This window comes from Hylobates moloch, unplaced genomic scaffold (assembly GCF_009828535.3).
Source record: "Hylobates moloch isolate HMO894 unplaced genomic scaffold, HMol_V3 SCAFFOLD_7, whole genome shotgun sequence".
NCBI lineage: Eukaryota > Metazoa > Chordata > Mammalia > Primates > Hylobatidae > Hylobates > Hylobates moloch.
In genome coordinates, this window is record NW_026652282.1 from 125,127,554 (window position 1) to 125,149,316 (window position 21,763).

At 48.6% G+C, this 21,763-nt stretch overlaps 1 protein-coding gene across 1 annotated transcript; it reads left to right on the forward strand.

Annotated features, from left to right (window-relative positions):
* The first annotated feature begins 1,931 nt into the window (after positions 1 to 1,931).
* GABRQ (gamma-aminobutyric acid type A receptor subunit theta) lies at positions 1,932 to 21,536 on the forward strand. Its single transcript, XM_032757752.1, has 9 exons — positions 1,932 to 2,394; positions 4,418 to 4,506; positions 9,530 to 9,597; positions 10,949 to 11,169; positions 13,222 to 13,304; positions 13,711 to 13,848; positions 14,429 to 14,581; positions 15,523 to 15,779; positions 16,552 to 21,536. The coding sequence occupies exons 1-9, from the start codon at positions 2,246 to 2,248 to the stop codon at positions 17,290 to 17,292; spliced, it is 1,899 nt and encodes a 632-aa protein (XP_032613643.1). The 5' UTR covers positions 1,932 to 2,245; the 3' UTR covers positions 17,293 to 21,536.
* The last annotated feature ends 227 nt before the right edge of the window (positions 21,537 to 21,763 follow it).

A 21,763-nucleotide genomic window follows, 5' to 3' on the forward strand; every position in this document is an offset into this window, starting at 1 on the left:
CTGCATAGTCACAAGGGTACCTAAGAACAAAATTTCAGGCTTCAGGCTTGTTTTCCCTGACAAATGAGGGACCAGACCAATTGCCTGTGGAATTTGATTCCTCAGTGCTGGGAACATCCCACATTCAAACAGATCTACTCCCACCTGCTGGTGGCTGCTAGAACTTCCAGTCAGAGCTGACTTAGACTGAAAACACACTCTTCTCGAAGTAAGCAGACCTGGAAATATGGTTTTTAGTTTTGGCCTCTACTACTGTGTGACCTTGGGCCAATCCCTTTTTCTTCTCTGGGCTTCAGTTTCCCTACATTACAGCCGAGGTGGCTGGAAAAAATGCCCCGGAATGGCCCTAACATTTTTGGCAAACAAGGGTTTTCTCTACCAGGACGTCTGTGTGACCAGAGGTGATGGGACAGGACTGATAGCAGTAGAGGTGGGTTTAATCTGCTCGCATATGTGATCCTCACAAATGGGTCCCATCATCCTTTTTTCTTACTGCAATGGCCAGGGAAAGAGGGGAGACGGGAAAGAAAGGTGTGAGGGTGTTCTGCTCATTAAAAGGCGGCAGGAAACTATGAGAGACATTTTTCATAAAAGTACGGTTCCAAAATGATTTTAAAGGGGGAGTGGTAAAAGAGTTAAGCCCTCAGCTGTGCAAAACTGCTTGGCCTACCAGGTAAGTCATGCTTTGCTGGGCACAAGCAATCTCAACTCATTTCATCAAATACTGAGGGGAAAAAAAGGCGGAGATGTTGTGTTTCTCAGTGAATGTTCTAGTTAACCAAAAGTAAACCTGAAATCCATTTTGATTTCAACTCTTCTCAATAGTGTGATGTGGGAGGTGGCATGCTGGTGAACATGGCAGCCCTATTTGTTGATTACCCATTTGCCCTATGGGCTCTGGTGAGGCCACTTTCTAAGCTTTCTGAACTTGCTTTGTCATGGGATAGGAAGGACATAGGAAATTGGGTGGAGGCATTTCTTATCCTCCACGATTTTTCTGTCCCATAGGGGCAGTGTCTGAGGTAGTGGAAAGAATAAGAGCCCTCTAGTCAAGATGTCAGCCTTTTCCATATGATGGGGTCAGAACCCAGGAACATTGGCATACCCTGGTCTCCAGTGCCTAACTCCCTTGAACACCCCAAACACTGACCTTGGCCTTTTTTTCCCCTTCTATGGTGTCAGCCCTGAACCATCATTCTGCATCCCCTGGCTGATGAGACACAACCACATCTCAGAGAGACTCCAGTTGGTGAGCCCTTCCGGTTCCCTGAGTCTTTTTCCTGAGTACCCAAAGTTGGGGTGAAGAGCACTCTAGGAAATTTAGGTCTTCAGCAACTTTTGGGCTCCTGTAGCCCAATGTCCACCCTGATGGAGGAGCGAGCAGTCCTGCTGTGGCCGGAGCCCTGTAACAAAACCCACTAGCATCCTCCTTGACCTCATCCAGAGACAAGGCACGCGGGGTTACTGGAGGCTCAACAGTACGGAGTAACCAGCCGTTGGGTACCTCCTGATGCCCCAAATTGTCCAAGTCTTTCAGAATGCAGATTCAGCCATGGCAGTCAAATTACCACACTCCCTTCACCATCAAATACAACTCTCGGGCACAGGCCCTTTCTTCCAAGAAAAACACACATTTCACATTTTGCAAAGAAGAGACAAGACCCAGTGCCCCTTGAGGCGGATTCCCGGCCCAGCCCCCAAGAAGCCAGCCCTCCTCCCCCTCCCCCAGCCCGGCCCCGCCCTGTCTGTGTCTGGAGATGGCCGGGGGATGACTGCAGAAGCCTGAAGGGGCGGGGGCCGGGCGGCGCGCAGGCTGCGGGCGGAAGCAGGAGCGCGCGCCTTTTTGTGCGGCTCCTGGCACCTGTCCGATTGGCTGGGCCTGCGCTGCCGTCGGAGTGGGCGGAGCCAGCAGCGAGCTGGGATCTGTGCCCAGTCGCAGCCAGGAGCGGCCGCAGACGGAGCGCACCTCGCAGCTGCCGGGCGGGCCCTGGGGGGAGCTGCGTCCAGCAGAGCTGCTGGGTGGTTGCTCCTCCCGGGCTCTCATCTCCGATATTCGGGCCGACCCCCGCACCCCCTACTTCCCTTGCCTTCGCTGCGCTCTCCTTAGAGGCGACTCTTTGGGGAAGGGCCAGCAAGCCCGCCTTTCCGGGCCCCAGTTGTGACCCACTCTCCCACTCCCACTCCACCTCTGTTCCTTTTCGCGGCCCTGTCTCCCGCGCCCTCAGGCGCCCAGAACGCCCCGGCCATGGGCATCCGAGGCATGCTGCGAGCCGCAGTGATCCTGCTGCTCATCAGGACCTGGCTCGCGGAGGGCAACTACCCCAGTCCCATCCCGAAATTCCACTTCGAGTTCTCCTCTGCTGTGCCCGAAGTCGTCCTGAACCTCTTCAACTGGTAAGCGGGCACCGCCAGGCTAGGCACGGCGGGGGCGGGAATGGAGACGGGCAGACGACCTCTGGCCTCTTGGACGGAGCGGGCCGTGGGGGACTCGGACCCGGGCTCGCTGAGCCCTGGCGCCCGGGTCCTGCCTGTTGGCCGCTAGAAGGGGTGAGGTGGGAGTGCGGTGTTGAAATGGAGCCCTGTGCTTCCGCCCACCTGTTACTGCGGAGCTTCACTGAGCCCTGCGTGTGCCTAAACCGCAGCCCGAGGGGTGGGGGCGGGGGTTGCCCTCGTCCCAGGATCTGTCCATCCATCCCCAAGGATTTAAGGTTCCCGGCAGCTTTCCCCAGCTTTGGCACCTGTGGGGTTGGGGAGGAGGGTACAGGATGATGGGCAATTCACAAAACAGAGAGAGACACCTGTTTGAGTGTACATTTTAGTCCATCTCCTGAGGCACGCGCGCGTGCATGCATGTGTTGAGGGGGTGAGGGACTCTTTCCAATGCGGCAGATAGAAATGATTAACTCAAACCCATCGGAGCTGCGATCGTGTCTGAATAACCACGAACCGTGTGGTCTGGGATGGGTGTGCTTTTGTACTTAGTCGTGTGAAAATATTTGAAGACTCCGGTTTTTTTCTCTTTTTGATTTCAAGTTTGTTTGGGTGTGCGAATATCTGAAGCCTTTACATGTAAATCACACAGAAATGTGTATTTGGGGTGGCCACAGATCCTGAGCGTTGGCACATGGGTAATGTGTGCTTGGAAACAGGTGGGAATGCATTGCTTTAATTTGGGAATAATTCATGTGCACATTTTGGAATGTTGCAAAATGAAATTTTTGATTAAAGATGATTAGGAATAATTTTAACAATGTTTAAATGGCAAGCCAGAAATTAACATGTACTCATAAAGGGGTGGGGGGGGGGGGGGCTGTTAGTTTGGCAAGGTTCCAGCAGACAGCCCTGCAGTGCCCTCAACCCAACATACCATACTGCGCCAGTGAACATGCACACATGCGCGTGCGCACGCACGCAAACACACACACACACACACACACACACATATTTGCAGGGGCTGACGTTCCCTGGGCAATGCGTCAAAGATTTGAAGAGTCACAGTGATGCCGGGGCCTGTTCTGATTCACAAGCCCTGTTGGGGAAGGAGCCCTGTTGAAGGTCTAGGTGAATTGGGTGAGATGTGTCAGAGATCTCTGGAAAGGCCAGCTCTCCCTCCGCAGAGCTGGGCTGGGTCCACTTACCTATGCTCACCCAAGACACCTCCAGGGTGGAAGCACATGCTCAGCAAGAGATATACCTGCTCCCAGAATAGATGTCTTTCCCAGGAGAGCTCTGAGCCCCAAGAATCTGAAATGGTTTGGTTGGATGAGGGTCGTAAATCTCAGCTACACCAGAAAGACTCTCTCTGTGTGTCTTATGCCATATGCCAAGTCTGGAAAACAGAGGTGTGCAGAAACAAGGTTGACATAAAAGTGACTAAAAAATGCCCAGCCCTAGCCCAGGTAAGGGAAAATGAAACTTTGAGCTCATCTTACGAGGGCACTGAGAGCAAAAGATGACTTTTCCTGGGGCAATCAGGTGCCCCTGGAAGGAGGACCCCCACCAACCTAGAAAACAGCGTCGAGGCTGATTGCAAGATGGGGCTCTTGAAGGAGTTGAAGTAATGCATTTTTCTGAGGGCTTTCATCTGCCCACTCTTCTTCGTCTCCCCTTCTCCTACCACCTCCTCTCCTCAACCCCCACAAGTCCTGCCTGGTAACAGGGATCCAGTCTCTGAGCCCCACCCTCTGGATTAAAGCTGGGAAGGTTGGGGGGGGGGGGCAGGAAAGAGGAGTCTGCGTCACCGCTGCGCTTCTGGCTGACTCACCATGGGGAGGGAGAGGAGCAGGGAGAGAGAGTGTGTACACGTATGACTGGACATGTCTGCGTATGTGCTGGAGAAGAGAAGGCCCTAGCAAGGCAACCACTGGCAAGTGGGCCCCAAGTCGACCGGCATTTACTTATGACTTCTCTGTTTCAGCAAAAATTGTGCAAATGAAGCTGTGGTTCAAAAGATTTTGGACAGGGTGCTGTCAAGATACGATGTCCGCCTGAGACCGAATTTTGGAGGTAAGGCATATCCAGACACTAGAGAACTTGGGTTAGGTGTCCTAGAGCTGAGACACAGCAAGCCAGCCGTGCCCTGTAAGCTGACCAGTGGTATCCTGCGGGCTCTACACGTGTGCCTCTCCAGATCCCACCGTCCTGACTCTGCAGAGACCAGCAAGGAAGCACCCCCAGGCCTTCTGCACCCTGTAATATCTCTCACTTCTCTGCTTTCAGATGCATGAGAGCCTTCTACCTCCTCCACACTCCCCTTACGATGGTGTGGCTGGCAAAGAGCTAAGCACAGAAATGGGTGTACAGGATGCAGCGCGCTGTGTTTCTCTGGCTAGAGTTTTCTGCTCCAGCTCCTGGGAGGACACATATTCTTCTACTTGAGCACATTCTTCACACCCTGGGCACTTGTCCCATTCAGCCAGTTCAAAACTGAGAGCACGGTCTTTTCTGTCTAGTGTACTTAACCCACCCAGGCCCTGGGCACTTCCACCTCAGCTCCCTCATTCTCAGTTTCTATAAGACACCGCAGTCAGTGTGGTCTTTATAAACCCAGCCGGATCACCTCAGGAACTTTTAATGGTTTTATCTAACTGCCAGATAAAATCCAAACTCCTCAGCCTGGTACTCAGATCTCTGGTGCTGAGATTAGAAATGACAAAGAAACTGACACACAAACCCCCAGGAAAATCAGACATCAGTTCCTCCCCCATTTTTGTAATTAGCCTCCCATTTAAAAAGGGCGACTAGCCTGGACCACACAGCTTTAAGTGACAGGCAACCTACCCTGAACCCGGCATAGCAAACGCAGCATTCTCTAGCCCAGGGGACACCTAGGAAACCTAGATCAAGGACAAACAAAAGAAACAGTCCATTAAAAAGAGGTTAGTTACATTCCAGCTCAAAGGAAGCTCCCACTCCAAAGGGTTAATGAAAGCTAATGATCTGCATTTATGCATGTGAATAGAGGTCTTCCAAATACACTCTGTTTCCACCCTAAGAAAACACAGCTGAGAGGATTCGGCCTTTGCGGTAGACCAGTTTGGCCTGGGGAGCGCCACCTTGAAAAGCAAGGTGGTAGCCCTGGGCCCTAAGCTTTGGAGGTGGGACCCTGAACTGGTGCTTCCCCTTAGCTCCCTTGCTCCCTCCGAAGTGTGAGAGCAGAAGGCACAGCCCAAGGGATTAAAGCTGAGAGCATACTGAGAAGCTACGGTAGAAAGGCCAGAAGGCAGGCTCTTTCATTGCAAAACAGCGGCGCGTCTTCTGGGTGGGTCACCAAGGGCTAAAGGTCTGGCCATATGGGAATCCAGGTGTTAGAGTACAGGCAGCACGTCCTTGTATGGCAGCGACTTTGGAGTCTTTTGGATCAGTTGCACCAAGCACCGATGGGTGACCTGGGAGTAGCTACCTCGTTTTTTTGTCTTGCCTTTCTCACGTTTCTCAGCAGAGACTGACCAACAACCATCTGAGTACACCAATCACATTCTCCCCACTGTTTCAGGGCCAGGTCGACATCTCTGCAGGCAGCCAGGACCAGGGGGAGGGAGCAGGGACAAGAATCAATCTCTGGGGAGGGTTACCCTAAGCTTTGTGGATGTGCAGACCTGCAGCGTGTGAGAAAAGCTGGATCCCTGGCTTGATTTAGCCAAACAGATGAAGGTAGGAAGGCAAGGACAACTCAGGACCTTCTAGCATTTAAACAGAAGGGGGCACCACAGGCTCCAGGTCTGAGGCTGTTGCATGGTGGGTGTGGGAAGAGAGACCAGTTGATGGGATAGCTAGGCCAAGGCGGTCAGCGCCTGGGGACTCCAGGACTCCCCCACTAGACACAGAGTCAAATGCCCCTCTGTGTCAGAGGTGGAGTAGAGTTTCAGGGCATACCTCCCCTCACTTCCCCACACATACTCCACATGCAGAGGCCTCACTTAACTGTGGTCCAGTTCAAACAGGAGCCTTATTCCTTCCTTGCATATGGGGGACAGTGAGAAGAGGAGGAGGATGAAAAGGAGGAGGAGGATCCAGAGAAAATTAACAAAGCCAATTCCTTCCTGGCAAGAGAACTGGGGCACTCTGCATTGTGGCAAAAGGCCACCCTTGAGGGCTTCACCTAGCTTAGCACCTGGCATCATTTAGGCACCCGATATTGTGAAGGAATGAAGGAGATATTTTCATTCTTTCATTCATTTGCTAGATAGGAAGTAGAGTTGAGGCAGGAAAGGTTCCAGGAGAAAGGGAGGTGATTACCCCCACCACTTTCCCTGCCTTCCTGAGGGGGCAGGGTGGGACAGTGATGGGCTGGGGCCACCATCCTAGACATGGTATTTGGACTCCTTATCAGGACGTTTCTCATCCCCTCCCCACCCCCGTTATCTGTTTAGGGATATGGGATTCCTCATCTAAATTCTCATCCTGACCACTACTAGCACAAAAGGTTCCCCTTTAAGGGGATAAATTAGAAGGATGTCCCCTTCCTCTGAGCTGCATCCCTGTGCCAGGACTCATGGCTCGGTGAGGGGAATGTGAACTGCATTTCAGCTCCTACTTTCCCTTCAACTAGGAGTCCTTGGACAGGTTTCTGGCCCAGCCCTTCGGGGTCGCCAGCATTCCACCACGAGGAAAGGAGTTGCCTGAATCATGCGGAATGGTCTAGAGAAGTCTAACACTGAGGTGTAGCTGGCTGGCCCCTCTGGAGCTCGTTGCCTGCCTAACACAGCTTCCCTTCTCTAAAGGCATGTGGGGAGCCCGAAAGGCAGTCATCGAGAACTGTGTTTCTCGGAACTCCTGTCACCACATAACACTTTTCTGGGGCTTGTTCACAACAGGCCTGGATGCTGGAATCTGGGCTGTACCCTAACACAGAGGCTCATTTACTTCACGGCTGCCATTCAGATGCTTATTCCCAATAGAGCTTTCCTTTGTGAAGCTTTGGGCTTGGAATAACACATTTCTCTCTTTGCAGCTCAGCTTCTGGGCAATCAGCCTGCAGTAAAACCAGCAGGCTGAATTGCAGGCGTCATGCATGTTTCCCTAGCAGCAGTGTGATGTCATACATGGAGACTAAGGGCTTTGCTGTGGGACTGGCTGTAGAAAGCTTAGAGCTGAGGAGCGAGCAATAAAATTGTATTTGCCCACAGTGCCTTACAGTGTACCACATATTTTCACATCCGTGAACACATTTGAGTCCTGCAAGTGGACGGCGCCAACACCTGGGTGTAAAAAAAAAGCAAGGAGGCAGAAGTATACTAACACAAACATCCACACACTGTCACACTCACACATTAACACACAATTACCCTCTCCTGTGCACTCACCCACTCACATGAACACGCTCACAAATTCATTCTCACACATAGACACACCCACTGAGCATGATCACACGTTCACTTATTCTCACAATAGCATGCTCACATCCACCAAACACACGCACAAGTCCACATCCACACGTGAACATATGCACGCATTCACTCAAACTCAAACATGCTCACAAACACATGCAAATTTATTCACATTAACACACTCACATGCACATTCACTCACACAAACATGCTCACACATCCAAACACCTTCACGAATTTATTCACACACTTTAACATGCTCACACACACAAACATGCTCACACATTTACTACACACATGTTATATATGAGACCACGCTCAAATTCACTCACACATTAACACACATACGCACAAACGCGCTCCCACATCTACGTACACATATGAATATACTCACATTCACCCATACACAAATATGCCCACGTACACAAACACACTCACAAATTCACTCAAAAACATGACACACATTAACATCCTCACACACAAACACATGCTCACACATACACACATAAACATAAGCACACTGTCACTCATGCATAGTGGGCACGCTCACATACACGAAAGCACTCGCATATTCACTCACACACGAATGTGTTCACAATATACTCACAGATTCACTCACCTGCTGAAAATATGCACATCTACATTGATAGGTACGTGGACATTAACATGCTTACACACATACTCTTGCATTCACCCACACATGAGCATTCTCACATACACGAACATGCTAATATAGTCTTCCATATACATGAGTATGCCAGTACAGGTGGACACATCACACGATACACAAACACGCTCATGTACACTTACGTCAACACAACTGGTTCACAGACATGAACATGCGCAGGCGTTCACTCACACATGGACATACAAATACACTAACACACGAACAGGCTCACATACTGGAATACATGCACACACTCACACATTCACTCACACTTCCTCACGAACACACTCATACTTAAATGGACATGCTCATAGGTTCAGTCCCACAAAACCACACATTCACACACAGACATCCTCACATAAACTCATATGTGTATGTTCACACATTCACTCACACACAGACAAGCTCACAAACATGCATGGTCATACCCTCACTTGCACATGAACACAATCATACACTCCCACACAGCAACATACCTACACACATTCACATGCTCACAGATTTACTTCTGTACAACACACTCAAGCACACAAACATGCTCACACATTCACTTATACACAAACATGATTACACACACTGGCACATTCACCTGAACATGAACACACAAATTCACTCACATGCATGAACATGCTCACATACACTCATATACACAGCTCACACAATCACAGACAGACACGCATGTACGCCCACAAACACACACATTCACTCACACACAAACATGTGCACACACAACCATGAATCTTGGCTCCTGCTTTGGGGCTCATTGCTTTTCAGGTTTTATCAGGAAAACGTTTAGAAGGAGTGCTTCATCCCTTGACGTTCTCTTTATTTTGCTCTGACTATGAGATCAGTGCTATCACTATCCCCATTTTACCCATGAGGAGACTAGGACTCAGCAGGGTTAGGTGACTTACTCAGGATCACACAACTAACAAGTGTCAAAGAGGGTTCAAGCCCAGGCAGTCTGGCTCCCAAGTTTATGCTCTTAACCTTTATTCTACCTTTCATGTAATTGTGTCTTTCTGTCTTCTAGGTGCCCCTGTGCCTGTGAGAGTATCTATTTATGTCACGAGCATTGAACAGATCTCAGAGATGAATATGGTAAGTGTGTTAGTTCCAGCCATGGGGTTGGGAACAGAGGACATGGAACAAGCAGCAGGCTTATAATCCAAGTCCAGTTGTTCTGACCTGTGACAGAACTCACATAAAGGAACAAGGTAGGTTTGGGACACTGCAGCCATTCAGAATAAAAACTACATTAATTCAACCCCTACACCACACCACATCCAGAAACTCGGCTTCAGATGGATTATAGACTTAACAGTGAAAGGCTTATGAAGCTTTTCAAAGATAGTGTAGAACACTGGCTTTATGTCTTGCAGTAGGATGTCTTTAAAAAGACACAGAAAACACAGACCACACAAAATAAATCTCGTAACTTCAACTATATTGAAATTCTGTGTAACCAAATTTATAGAACTCCTGTTTTACAAAACAAAACCATGATAACAAGTGTGAAAGGATCAATCACAGTGGACTAAGATGCTTGCAGCATGAAGTACTGATATTCAAAATATGCATCATTTTGTGAATTAATAAGAATATTTTTAAACCAATAGAAAAATTATCAGAAAATATGAACAGGAATATCACTTCTGTGAAGAAAATTAAACAGCAGGTAAATATATGAAACATATGAAAAGATGGTTAGCCTTGTTAGTAATGCAAAATAAAACCAGAATGAGAACCCATTACATACCAAATTAGCAAAAGTCAAAAGTCAGGCAATCCCAGTGTTGGTGAAGCAGAAGCACTGGGAACCCTCTGCAGCTTTTTGGCTCTTGGCTTTCGACAGGGATATAAAGTGGAACTTCTACTTCATCATTTGTATTTCATCATGGTTTTGGTATGCATGTTCATATGATAATCCGCGTGGTATATTCGTATATTATCCAGAAAAGCAAGTGAACGAATGATAATTACACATGTCTACCTGAGTGAATCTCACAAAGATAATGTTGAGTGAAAGAAGCAAATTATGAATACATACAGTATTATTCAGATAAAATTTTAAAAACAGGTCCAACTAAGCAATATGTTTTCCAGCAATACATAGACAATAAAACTCTAACACAAAGCAAGGGAATTATCATAAAATCTAGGATAATGGTTACTGCTGGGGGTGTGAGAGGAATATATTCTGGAAGAGATACATTGGGGTTTGAAAGTTATTGGTAATATTCTGTTTCTTAACCTGGATTCTAATTACACAAGATTCATTTTATTCTTTCTTTAAACATCCGTATGTTTCATGCACTTGTATATAGTTATGATATACTTCATACACTTGCATACACAAGTGCATGCACACATACACACGTACCCTACACACACCAAGGATGGAGCGCTGGACAACCAAACTTACAACTGGGATTTACATTTATCTTCCCAGGACTACACGATCACGATGTTTTTTCATCAGACTTGGAAAGATTCACGCTTAGCATACTATGAGACCACCCTGAACTTGACCCTGGACTATCGGATGCATGAGAAGTTGTGGGTCCCTGACTGCTACTTTCTGAATAGCAAAGATGCTTTCGTGCATGATGTGACTGTGGAAAATCGCGTGTTTCAGCTTCACCCAGATGGAACGGTGCGGTATGGCATCCGGTGAGTCCCCTAGGGGTCTGGGGATGTCCCAGCAGACTTCCTTCTTCCCACTGAATATTCTACAAACACACTCCAAGGGACACACAAAGGCACCCACTGCTTTCCAAACCTATCTTGAACTTCCCCCTTCACTCGTTCTACCCAGTAGCCAAAGTGGAAATTTCACAGTTTCCCACAGACACCCTTAGCTGTTCTGTCCCCACACCTTGGTTTCTGCTGTTCCTTTTGTCTGGATTGGTCAGTCCTTCCCCCTTTCCATGAGCTGAAACCTTGCCCACCCTGAAATCCCCAACTCAAATGCCCCCTTGGTCAAGAAGTCCTCCTTGATTCCCTCAACTGAAAGACCTCTCCCTCCACCCTAGTGTTGCATGCATTCTGTTCTTTATCTTTGTCTTTTCTCTCCACGCAGTGAGGGAGGGAGAAGATGAATGCTGAAGTCCATGCAGTGAACGAGGGGGCCTGCTTTCTGCCATCAGTCATATTTGCATCATGCAGGGCCTCCAGGAGTGTGGAGGGGCAGGGCGTGTGTGGCATGGGTCTCTGGTCTATGGCTCTCCATACATACACACAGAACAATTGCAAGCTGAACCTCCTCACTAGTCTAGTTATAGCATAGGAAACAGTCACCAAGTTTCTCCTCACAGCGGCAGCTCTTACAAACTGTCTCCAAAGACGTGTGTAAGAGATCAGTTTAGCTCAGAAAATGTGGCTGAGAAGTAGCTGCCAGGGTTCGGCTCTTACGGTTTTTACAGATCTGATCTCTGGGTTTCTCTTTCTCTGTGGAGCTCTTGCTCCATTCCTTCCTTTTTCCATCCACCTTCCCACAGACCCAGGCTCTGGCATCAGAAAATAACAAGACTCACAGGGAACAGGTCACTGGTCACACTTGTTCTACTTAAAGGGAGAATTAGCTGAATAATGCTGCATGGAGGATTCATAGAAGGGAGAAAAACGCACATGCACTCACACGTGCATGCACACACCATATCCAGTGTACAAAATGGAAATTATTTCAAGGAAGCAATTGAAAGGGACTCAGCTGGGGCTAGCAGATGAGAAGGGCAGAATAAGGGATGGAGCAGAGCCTCCCAAGGGAGGCTGTAGAGAGCTTGTGTCTTATCTTCTCTCCCACTGGAGACCTTGCCCACTTTCTCAGCACCTCTGAGACCCCTCAGATTCTTTTTTTTGAGATGGAGTCTCACTCTGTTGCCCAGGCTGGAGTGCAGTGGCACAATGTCGGCTCACTGCAACCTCCGCCTCCCGGGTTCAAGCAATTCTGCCTCAGCCTCCCCAGTAGCTGGGAATACAGGTGAGTGCCACCATACCCAGCTAATTTTTTGTATTTTTAGTAGAGACGGGGCTTCACTGTGTTAGCCAGGATGGTCTCCATCTCCTGACCTGATCCGTCTGCCTCGGCCTCCCAAAGTGCTGGGATTACAGGCGTGAGCCACCGTGCCTGGCCAGATTCTTCTTATGGATGCCCCCACCACATTGCAACTTAAAGCTCCTGCCCACTTCGTGTACTGTCAACAGTGCCATGGCCCACCACAGATATGTTTATCCCTTCTGTCCATTTCGCACCCAATGACATTTTGCTAGTCCCCAATACCCACACAGGCCTGCACCTCTGGCTTGTGTACAGATGTGGCCAGAGGCAGGCCTGGATGGAGGCTCCCAGCTGTACATGCACACTTGACAGCAGCACTCCACGTTGCATCTGGAGTCTCAGCCGATTTGGTGTAGCACACAGTTTTCTCTTGCTAGCCTCACTCCTTCTGCGGGAAGCATCCCTTTCCGTCTCTGCGTTCAGTTTCCTCCAGGGCCCTTCCCATCTGACACCCTGCAGTTTTCTGACGTGCCATACGTGTGTTCTCTGTTTATGTGCTGCCAGGTCTCTTGGTTACTTTGTCACAAACAAATTTCCTCTCTCCTCTCTACACATGGGTCAGTCCTCGGGATAACTCTTCCCTCCCCACCACTGCAGTTTCCTCAGCAGTGGTTGTTTGCCTAGGCTTGACTCACCTTCTCCTTCCTTTTTGTTTTCTTTTGCAGACTCACCACTACAGCAGCTTGTTCCCTGGATCTGCATAAATTCCCTATGGACAAGCAGGCCTGCAACCTGGTGGTAGAGAGCTGTACGTATGTCTCCTATGGCCCCCTCTTCCCTACTTGGGGCTGTGGTGATCAGGGAAGCAGAGGCTGAAGTGACAGTGAAAGGGACAGTGTATCTCCTGTGCTCCCTCCCTCCCCCCATTCTCTCTCCCCAAATAAATAGATGATAGAGGATAGATAGACGATAGAAACAAAGAGAGAAAGATGGTGGAGAGATAGATAGGTGATAGATGATTTATTGACAGATAGATGTATAAATATAGCATCTGGGACTAGGTGGTCTTTAGAGCATAAACGGTCCTCTGGGAAAATGTCACCTTACTATTGGGAAAGTGTGTGCAAGTTAGGAGGTGGGAGCTTGTAGCATGTCTTTTTTGTGCTTTTCTTTCTTTCTAAGAATCTGAGACCACCTGTTTCTCTCCTTCCCAGATGGTTACACTGTTGAAGACATCATATTATTCTGGGATGACAATGGGAACGCCATCCACATGACTGAGGAGCTGCGTATCCCTCAGTTCACTTTCCTGGGGAGGACGATTACTAGCAAGGAGGTGTATTTCTACACAGGTGGGTCTGACCCCTTCCTTCTCTCCTGTCTCATGTCTGCCCTGCACCTCCATAAACTCCTAGCGGCCTCTGATTTTGGCTCCTATTCTCTGATGCCTCCTTTTCCATTTCCTACTGGTTCCAGGCCCCGTTAATAAAGCCCCAATGGCTCATCCACTGCCAATGAGGAATGGCCGTGGAAGCACTTAGCTGGGTTCACGACACTCTGCAGGTGTAAAAGATTCAAGCTCCTCTCAGGACTGGCCTTTCACCCTCCATCTGTTTGTACCCTGGGAACATCTCTTGCCTCTCCCATTCCAAAACTTCACCAAACATGGAGCAAGTGAGAAAGGAAAGTGGAGAGAGCAGACTTGCTATGCTATGCTCACGCCTACTGAGATATGCCGTTGTCACTGACCTGCTAGTGCAGCAAACAGAGCCAGATCTGCAGTCTGCCCAAGCTGGATGCCTCTGGATGGAGTATTACAAGCTGAACTTCCCGTTGCTCTCCCCTCCTCCCCTCCTTCTCCATCCTGTACCTCTCCACCCTGCAAATGCCCCTCAGCCCTGCCACCCTAATTCCAGTGTATCTGCTTGCCAGGTTCCTACATACGCCTGATACTGAAGTTCCAGGTTCAGAGGGAAGTTAACAGCTACCTTGTGCAAGTCTACTGGCCTACTGTCCTCACCACTATTACCTCTTGGATATCGTTTTGGATGAACTATGATTCCTCTGCAGCCAGGGTGACAATTGGTAGGTTCTGTCTCTGTCCCAGGAAGGGATTTGGGTCATTTGGCTTAGAAAAAAAGTTGAGAGTAAGGAAAAAGTACCTGGAACAGTGTGTGACTACACAGGCAAGGAAATAAGGATTTTTCCAATAGACATTTGCACCTTCATACAGGTGCACAGCCAGTCCCCAATAGAGAGACCAATATTAGAGACAGATGTGAAAAAAAATCAAGGTTGGAATCTTGGCCTGTTGAGCCCCGAGTACCAGAATTCATTATTTCGTGAATCCATAAGTAAATGGACAAATCATAAGTTTAGATCATAGGGGCCATTAAAAGGGGGCTAAATCACAGGGTGTCTGGGACAGGAGCTGAGGAGGTGAGGACAGCAGCACAAAGACAGCCTAGTCAGGCTTAGGAAGACCTTGCACTTTATGTCTAAGCATGGGGAGCCACGAAAAATTTTTGAGCAGTACCAAGAAGAGACCTAAGAGATCAACTCCCTGGTTTGTCTGGCCCCATCCAGCAGAATGTCAATGTGTCCCAGATCCAGGTCTGGTTTCTCCTTCACCATCTGTGGGGCAGACTCCTCAGCCTCCCTCTTTAGGAGAACATTCTGGACTAAAGCTTTATGTTTGTGTAATAGTTTAGGGCTCAGAAAACCTTCCCAAGAACTAAAGAAAGGCAAAAGGGAAAGGAGCCATCATAGGACAAGGTGGGGCTGAAGATGTCAATTGCTATGAAGCCATGGCTGGAGGTTTGAGACTTGACCCTAAGAGCAATAAGAAGTCATTGAACCATTGAAGCGTGGGCTGAGTTTAAAGATGGGGGAAAAGGAATAAAGAGAGAGCCGAGGGCCTTTGCTGTGGGCCCTCCTCACCCCAAATATGTTTGGCTGTGGGCCTGACAGGTTGCCAAGAATGTTAGCCATCAGAGGAGACTAAGCCTATACTGTGTTGCTTACAGGCTTAACTTCAATGCTCATCCTGACCACCATCGACTCACATCTGCGGGATAAGCTCCCCAACATTTCCTGTATCAAGGCCATCGATATCTATATCCTCGTGTGCTTGTTCTTTGTGTTCCTGTCCTTGCTGGAGTATGTCTACATCAACTATCTTTTCTACAGTCGAGGACCTCGGCGCCAGCCTAGGCGACGCAGGAGACCCCGAAGAGTCATTGCCCGCTACCACTACCAGCAAGTGGTGGTGGGAAACGTGCAGGTTTGACTTTTTGACTGACAATCAGCTTTCCCTGAGCACCTCTTGAGCCCAGGCTTAGCGCTTTTGACCCTTTTGCATTTCTTAGCTTTTTAAATACGCACACACACACATGCGCGCACACACAAAACACACACACACAGCACACACACAACATATAACAAAGAAGTAGTACTATTTCTCATCACTCCTTTATAGATGACCATTGTCCAAGGTCACAAGGCAAGTAAGTGGCAGAGCTAAATTTCTCCAGACCTTTGGACTGAATTTGGTCCACTTTGCATGCTTCCAGAGCAGGCAATGAAGCTGGAAGGGAAGATGGGCACAGGGAGGCTGAAAGGAAGACAGTCACCGGAGAGGCTGGCCTACCTACCCCTCCTTCCTTGGCACTTCAGACTCCCAAGGCAATGCTGAGGCTTTTGCTGTGGGCAGTATGTTAATGCCCAGCTACCTCCCTCCTTCGCAGAAAGCCCGGTCCTGCCTACCTAAGCAGGCATCCATCCACCACACAGCACTCCTGAGGGAGCAGCTGCCTCCAGCGAGACACTGGCTTGGCAGCCTCCATAGCCTTCCCTTGCATGCTAACAGCCGATTGGTCCTGTTCCTCACCCCTTGAACACCAGAGACCCCAAGAGGAGCTGGCTCTATCTGTCAAAGAGATCAGCAGTAACATTGCAAGTGCTGATGAGGGAAGTCCCTTCCCTCCTCCCTCCCCCCAGTGCATATCCATCTAGGCGATATGAAACTGATGAGCCTATCCATTATCTCCTCAAAGGATGGCCTGATTAACGTGGAAGACGGAGTCAGCTCTCTCCCCATCACCCCAGCGCAGGCCCCCCTGGCAAGCCCGGAAAGCCTCGGTTCTTTGACGTCCACCTCCGAGCAGGCCCAGCTGGCCACCTCGGAAAGCCTCAGCCCACTCACTTCTCTCTCAGGCCAGGCCCCCCTGGCCACTGGAGAAAGCCTGAGCGATCTCCCTTCCACCTCAGAGCAGGCCCAGCACAGCTATGGTGTTCGCTTTAATGGTTTCCAGGCTGATGACAGTATCATTCCTACCGAAATCCGCAACCGTGCCGAAGCCCATGGCTATGGTGTTACCCATGACCATGAAGATTCCAATGAGAGCTTGAGCTCGGATGAGTGCCATGGCCATGGCCCCAGTGGGAAGCCCATGCTTCACCATGGCAAGAAGGGTGTGCAAGAAGCAGGCTGGGACCTTGATGACAACAATGACAAGAGCGGCTGCCTTGCCGTTAAGGAGCAATTCAAGTGTGATACTAACAGTACCTGGGGCCTTAATGATGATGAGCTCATGGCCCATGGCCAAGAGAAGGACAGTAGCTCAGAGTCTGAGGATAGTTGCCCCCCAAGCCCTGGGTGCTCCTTCACTGAAGGGTTTTCCTTCGATCTCTTTAACCCTGACTACGTCCCAAAGGTCGACAAGTGGTCCCGGTTCCTCTTCCCTCTGGCCTTTGGGTTGTTCAACATTGTTTACTGGGTATACCATATGTATTAGTCCCCCAGTGCTCCAGAACGGCAGGAGCACTGTGCTGTGCTCCTTTCACAGTTTCTTTTGGGTTTGTTTTTCCCTCTTTCCTTTGTTCCTTTTATTTTGTGGTTATTTGGGCAATCCAATGAGTTCATACTTCTCTTTCTAAACATGAGGTGGGGAGTAATTGGAAAGAACATGTTCTAGCTGGAAGGGAAGGGATTGAGGAGGAGTTGGAGGTATACAGCACATGGATTTCCTTTCCTGCTAGAAGACTCTCACCTTTTCAAAGACTTGTAACAAGGAATAAGCATAGAAAAGCCCCTGGAAAAGTTTAGAGGACAGAGAAGAGCCAGATTGGGGGATGGGGCAAGGATCTGGGCCTTTTGCCCACAAACATTCCTGGGGTCTTTTCTGTCCCCCTCGAGGTGTCAACATTTCTTTTTCATTACATTTTTTCTTCTTTTTTTGTTTCCTCCTAGGGATTATGGATCTTGCTCACCCTCTACTTAGGGCTTTATAGAAGAAAGTCAAGCTGGGTTGGGCTGGGGTTCATAGCTAAAGGGCTAGCCATGGCTTAGAAGTTCAGGGAACTGCCTATAGGAAACTTAGGGAGCATTTGTAAGTGCCTTTCCCCCACTGTACTGCATTTGAGTGTGGTGTTTTGATGCAAGGGTGGAAGGGGAATGTGGGTGGGTGGGGCTGCAGAGTGACATCGGGTGAGAGAGCACATACTCAGCTTGTGGGGTTGGCAGAGGGTGGGGGGTGATGTCAGGTTGGAAATTACACAGTTGAGCTGGCCTCTTCGGAGGGATTGGAACTTGTCTTGCCTATATTTCTGTTTCAGAACGTTTGACTATAGAGACTCAATACATCTGTCTAAGTCAGGAGTTAGCTTTCTGTCAGTTGCTGAGTTGATCACCAGTTACGGCACTTGGTGAATCAGCACTAAGGTTAGGATAATTCACACTTGCTATTTTACCATCCGATCTAGACTAGCAGATGAATATCTATTGTACGTCTATATACTAATCCTTTCTATTTGTCTAGTGCATAGTAAGTGTCAACAAGCTCCCTGACCCATTACATCACTGGAGCCTCACAGGAGCCCTGTAAGCCAGGGAAGGCAAGGCACATTGTCCCCAGTGTTCCAAGGAAAACGAATGAGGCTTATGCCGCATGCTTGAGGACATGCAGCCAGTGAGTGGTAGATCCACCCCACTTGCTCTTTCTGGTCTTTTTCCTCCTGACTCTCTCAACTGAGGCATTCCCTTTTCTCCCCTCCCCAAAGAGGGTGCTCCAGAGGGCCCCCACCACATCCTATAGCACCGGGGGCATCTCTGCAGGAATAGGCTGGTGACCAGCCAATGAGCGTGACGTGAGCAGATGGGAGAACACGCTCTCTGCCCACTGAGCAGGGCCCCTAATGGAAGTAGGATTGGCCAGCATTCCAACTTGCCAAGCAGCTCCACCTCACTGATGGAGGTTGTGAGGGAGTGAACTTTGCCGAGCACTCAACATATGCCACCTCTTCCTCCCTATGCAATCTCTCCCTCAGTCCCTTGCCCCTCTACCCACTCACCCTTTCACTGTGCTTCTGTGTTTGTTTCTGTATATACCTGGGTGTATGCATATGCATCAGGGTGGGTGTATGTACATAAACAACCATTTGAGAAGCTGCATAGTGCCATGTCTAGTGGTGTAAATCTACATTGGTGTGTACAGAATTGTACCTACAACATGTGGATGCATGCGTGTGTGTGCACATCCCTGTGAAAGTGTGGCTTATGTATGTGTGTGCTTGTGTACACATGGGTCTATGCTGAGTGCATGTATATAAGGGCATGTCTGCATATCTATGTTTATCTGATTTGAATGGGTGTGAAAGGAAATACCCCTGAAAGCATATGTATTCCCTGTTGGTGACCCTTCTAGAACCACTAGAATTCCCTTGGCCTGCTCCCATATGGTGGAGGGGCCCTACTTGGCCGGGCTGCTTAACTGACTGTTTCTTTCCAACTTCCTGTTCCAGGGAGCAGCATCTCCCCGTTCCCTTCCACTGTTTGCCCTGTCCCTCCATCCATCTGTGCTGTCTCCTAGATAGAAGACTGGGGAAGTGAATGTAGTCCTAAGAAGTGGTGAGCTAGTGCCTTGAGGTAGGAAGTGGTTAATCCATGGAAGAAGCTGCAAGTACAGAGCATTTCACTTTGTCCTAGAAGAACATGTCTGGGGGTAACAGGCTGGGGAGTGAGGCTGAAAGAGGCATTGAGAACAGACACTTGTACAGTCACACACACATACACACACACAAATCTTGTATGACAGTTGAAAACAAGAAAGTTACCACTGGAAGAGCTGAAATTGCCTCCTTATTTTTGGATACCCCATATAGAGATTCCGGTTGAGGGGAGAGCAGTGACTCCATGTCTGAAGCTCCCAGTGTGGCTATTGAAAGGCTGGCTTCCTGGAGCCTGAGCATTGGTTGCTTGACGTGGATTTGGGTCTCCAGCACCCTGTGGCAAGCAGTTCATTTGGGATAAAGTCATAAAGGGAGACTGGAGCAGTGTGAAGAAAAGGAGAGTTTTAAGATTTGTCTGGAAGCAATGCACATGAAGGCTTCACAGCACAGAGGAAGGGCAGCGAGGCCAGTTGTAAATATCTCTATAGATCCATATAGCTAGATATAATATTATACCTTAAAAAGGATATCTTGCCCTAACGTGCTGCAATGAGAGCAGTTGAACGCTACTGCGACTCATACTCTGTAGGTTAAGTGTCAGAATGAGGTGGAGATTTGGCAGTGACACCCTTTCAGGAACGTGAACCTTCTGAGTTTGCTATGGATTTGGTCATTTTAGCCTGCACGTTGCCAGATCTCCCCTTGTTGAGTCTTGTATGTGGTCTGTCGTCTGTGTCATTTGAGTCCTCAGCTGTCCCCAACCCCTTCCCAGCCCCTCCCCAGCCTGCAGTCACCCCCTGTCCAGCAGGCTGCCTCCATCCCATCCCTCTCCTCACCTCACACCAAGTAACTCTGGAAGTGCGGAATGCTTGGTAGTTTGGAGCTTGGGCAGCATCTGGGATGCAGCAACCCCTATTTTACTCTTCTACTCACTTTCTATTTCTTTCCTTCCCATCGACTTCCCCCACCCAGGATCCCTTCTTTGCCACTGTCATGGGAAGGATACCCCTGTCTGTCTTTCTGAAGTGTCATTTTATTGTGGGGATGTGTGACACGTTTCCTACCAAGTTCTTGCCAGTTCCATCTGCCACTGTGGGGTGCCTTTGCACAGGTCATGGGCGATCTGGTGGGTCTTAATAGAGCTTGTCAAATGTATTCTTACAGTTCATGTCATCTTGTTAATAGCAGGGCTTCAAAGTCTTTGCATATTTAGAGCTGAGTTTTGCTGAGACTGTGGCCATTCCTAATGAGGTTTCCTCATTCCATATATATAATAGCTAACCCTTAAAGCTGTTAACTAATGAATGCATTTATTAAGCTATCCACTCGCATGGTACCCTGCTGTGGTGATGAGCAGTAACTTTCTAGCTATTCCGTAGCCCAACATCAAAGGAAATCGTGACTCGTCCTACTAGAAGTGTAGTGTCTTTGTGTTTGTTGTGTAGTGTCCTCTGATCAATATAAAATCTATATTATCAGTGTTGGGTTTTCAGGGGAGGGAGGGAGAGGGTGTTAAAGTTTCTCTTTGATAAACTTAAATTATGAAATAGCCCAGTTGTTCAGGATCACTTCTATTGACTCAATTTGTGTGAGACTTTGCACTCACTATCTTGCCGGATGGACTGCAGGCCCAGGGTCAGTAGTCAGCAGAGCTAAAGGTGCCCGAATTTAACACAACTGGCTGTGGTGCCTGACATAGGGCAGTACCGGGGGATTCTTCAGAGGTCAGCCAAGTCGGTAACATTCTGTGAAGCAGATTAAATACAGTAAAATCAAACACATGTAGGTCTTTGGAAGTGATGCTGGCCCCAGGCAGTGAAAATCAAGAAAAGAGGAGAAAGACCAAGACCTGGGTGTCCTGGATGACCTGACCCAAAAAGGGGCACAAAGCAGCAGAGCTTCATGAGGTGACTGGGTGGCTTCTTCGTCCTCATTAAATGTACATCTTTGCATGAAAAGGACCTTGACTGGTCCGGACTTGAACAAAGTAAAATATGAAGAAACGTAAAATTATGCTTCTGAAAAATATACTGAAATAAAATTTTGTAAATAGCTAAAAGAAAAATAAATAAATATAATAACAAGTACTCTACCAGGTCATTGTGTTTCCTCTCTGTTGGATTAGAAGATATTGAGCAGGACAGCTGTCTGGGCCCAGGAAACCTCTGGCTTCCATCACTCACTTCCCATGGCCTTCCCACAGCTTTTCACATGGACCTCTTCATACCCCGGGACAGTGGAAGCCATGGTTTTCAAGCCGAGGGGAATTAGCAACAGCACAGTTTAAATTAGTTTTGATTTTTGCAGAAGCCATTCTTA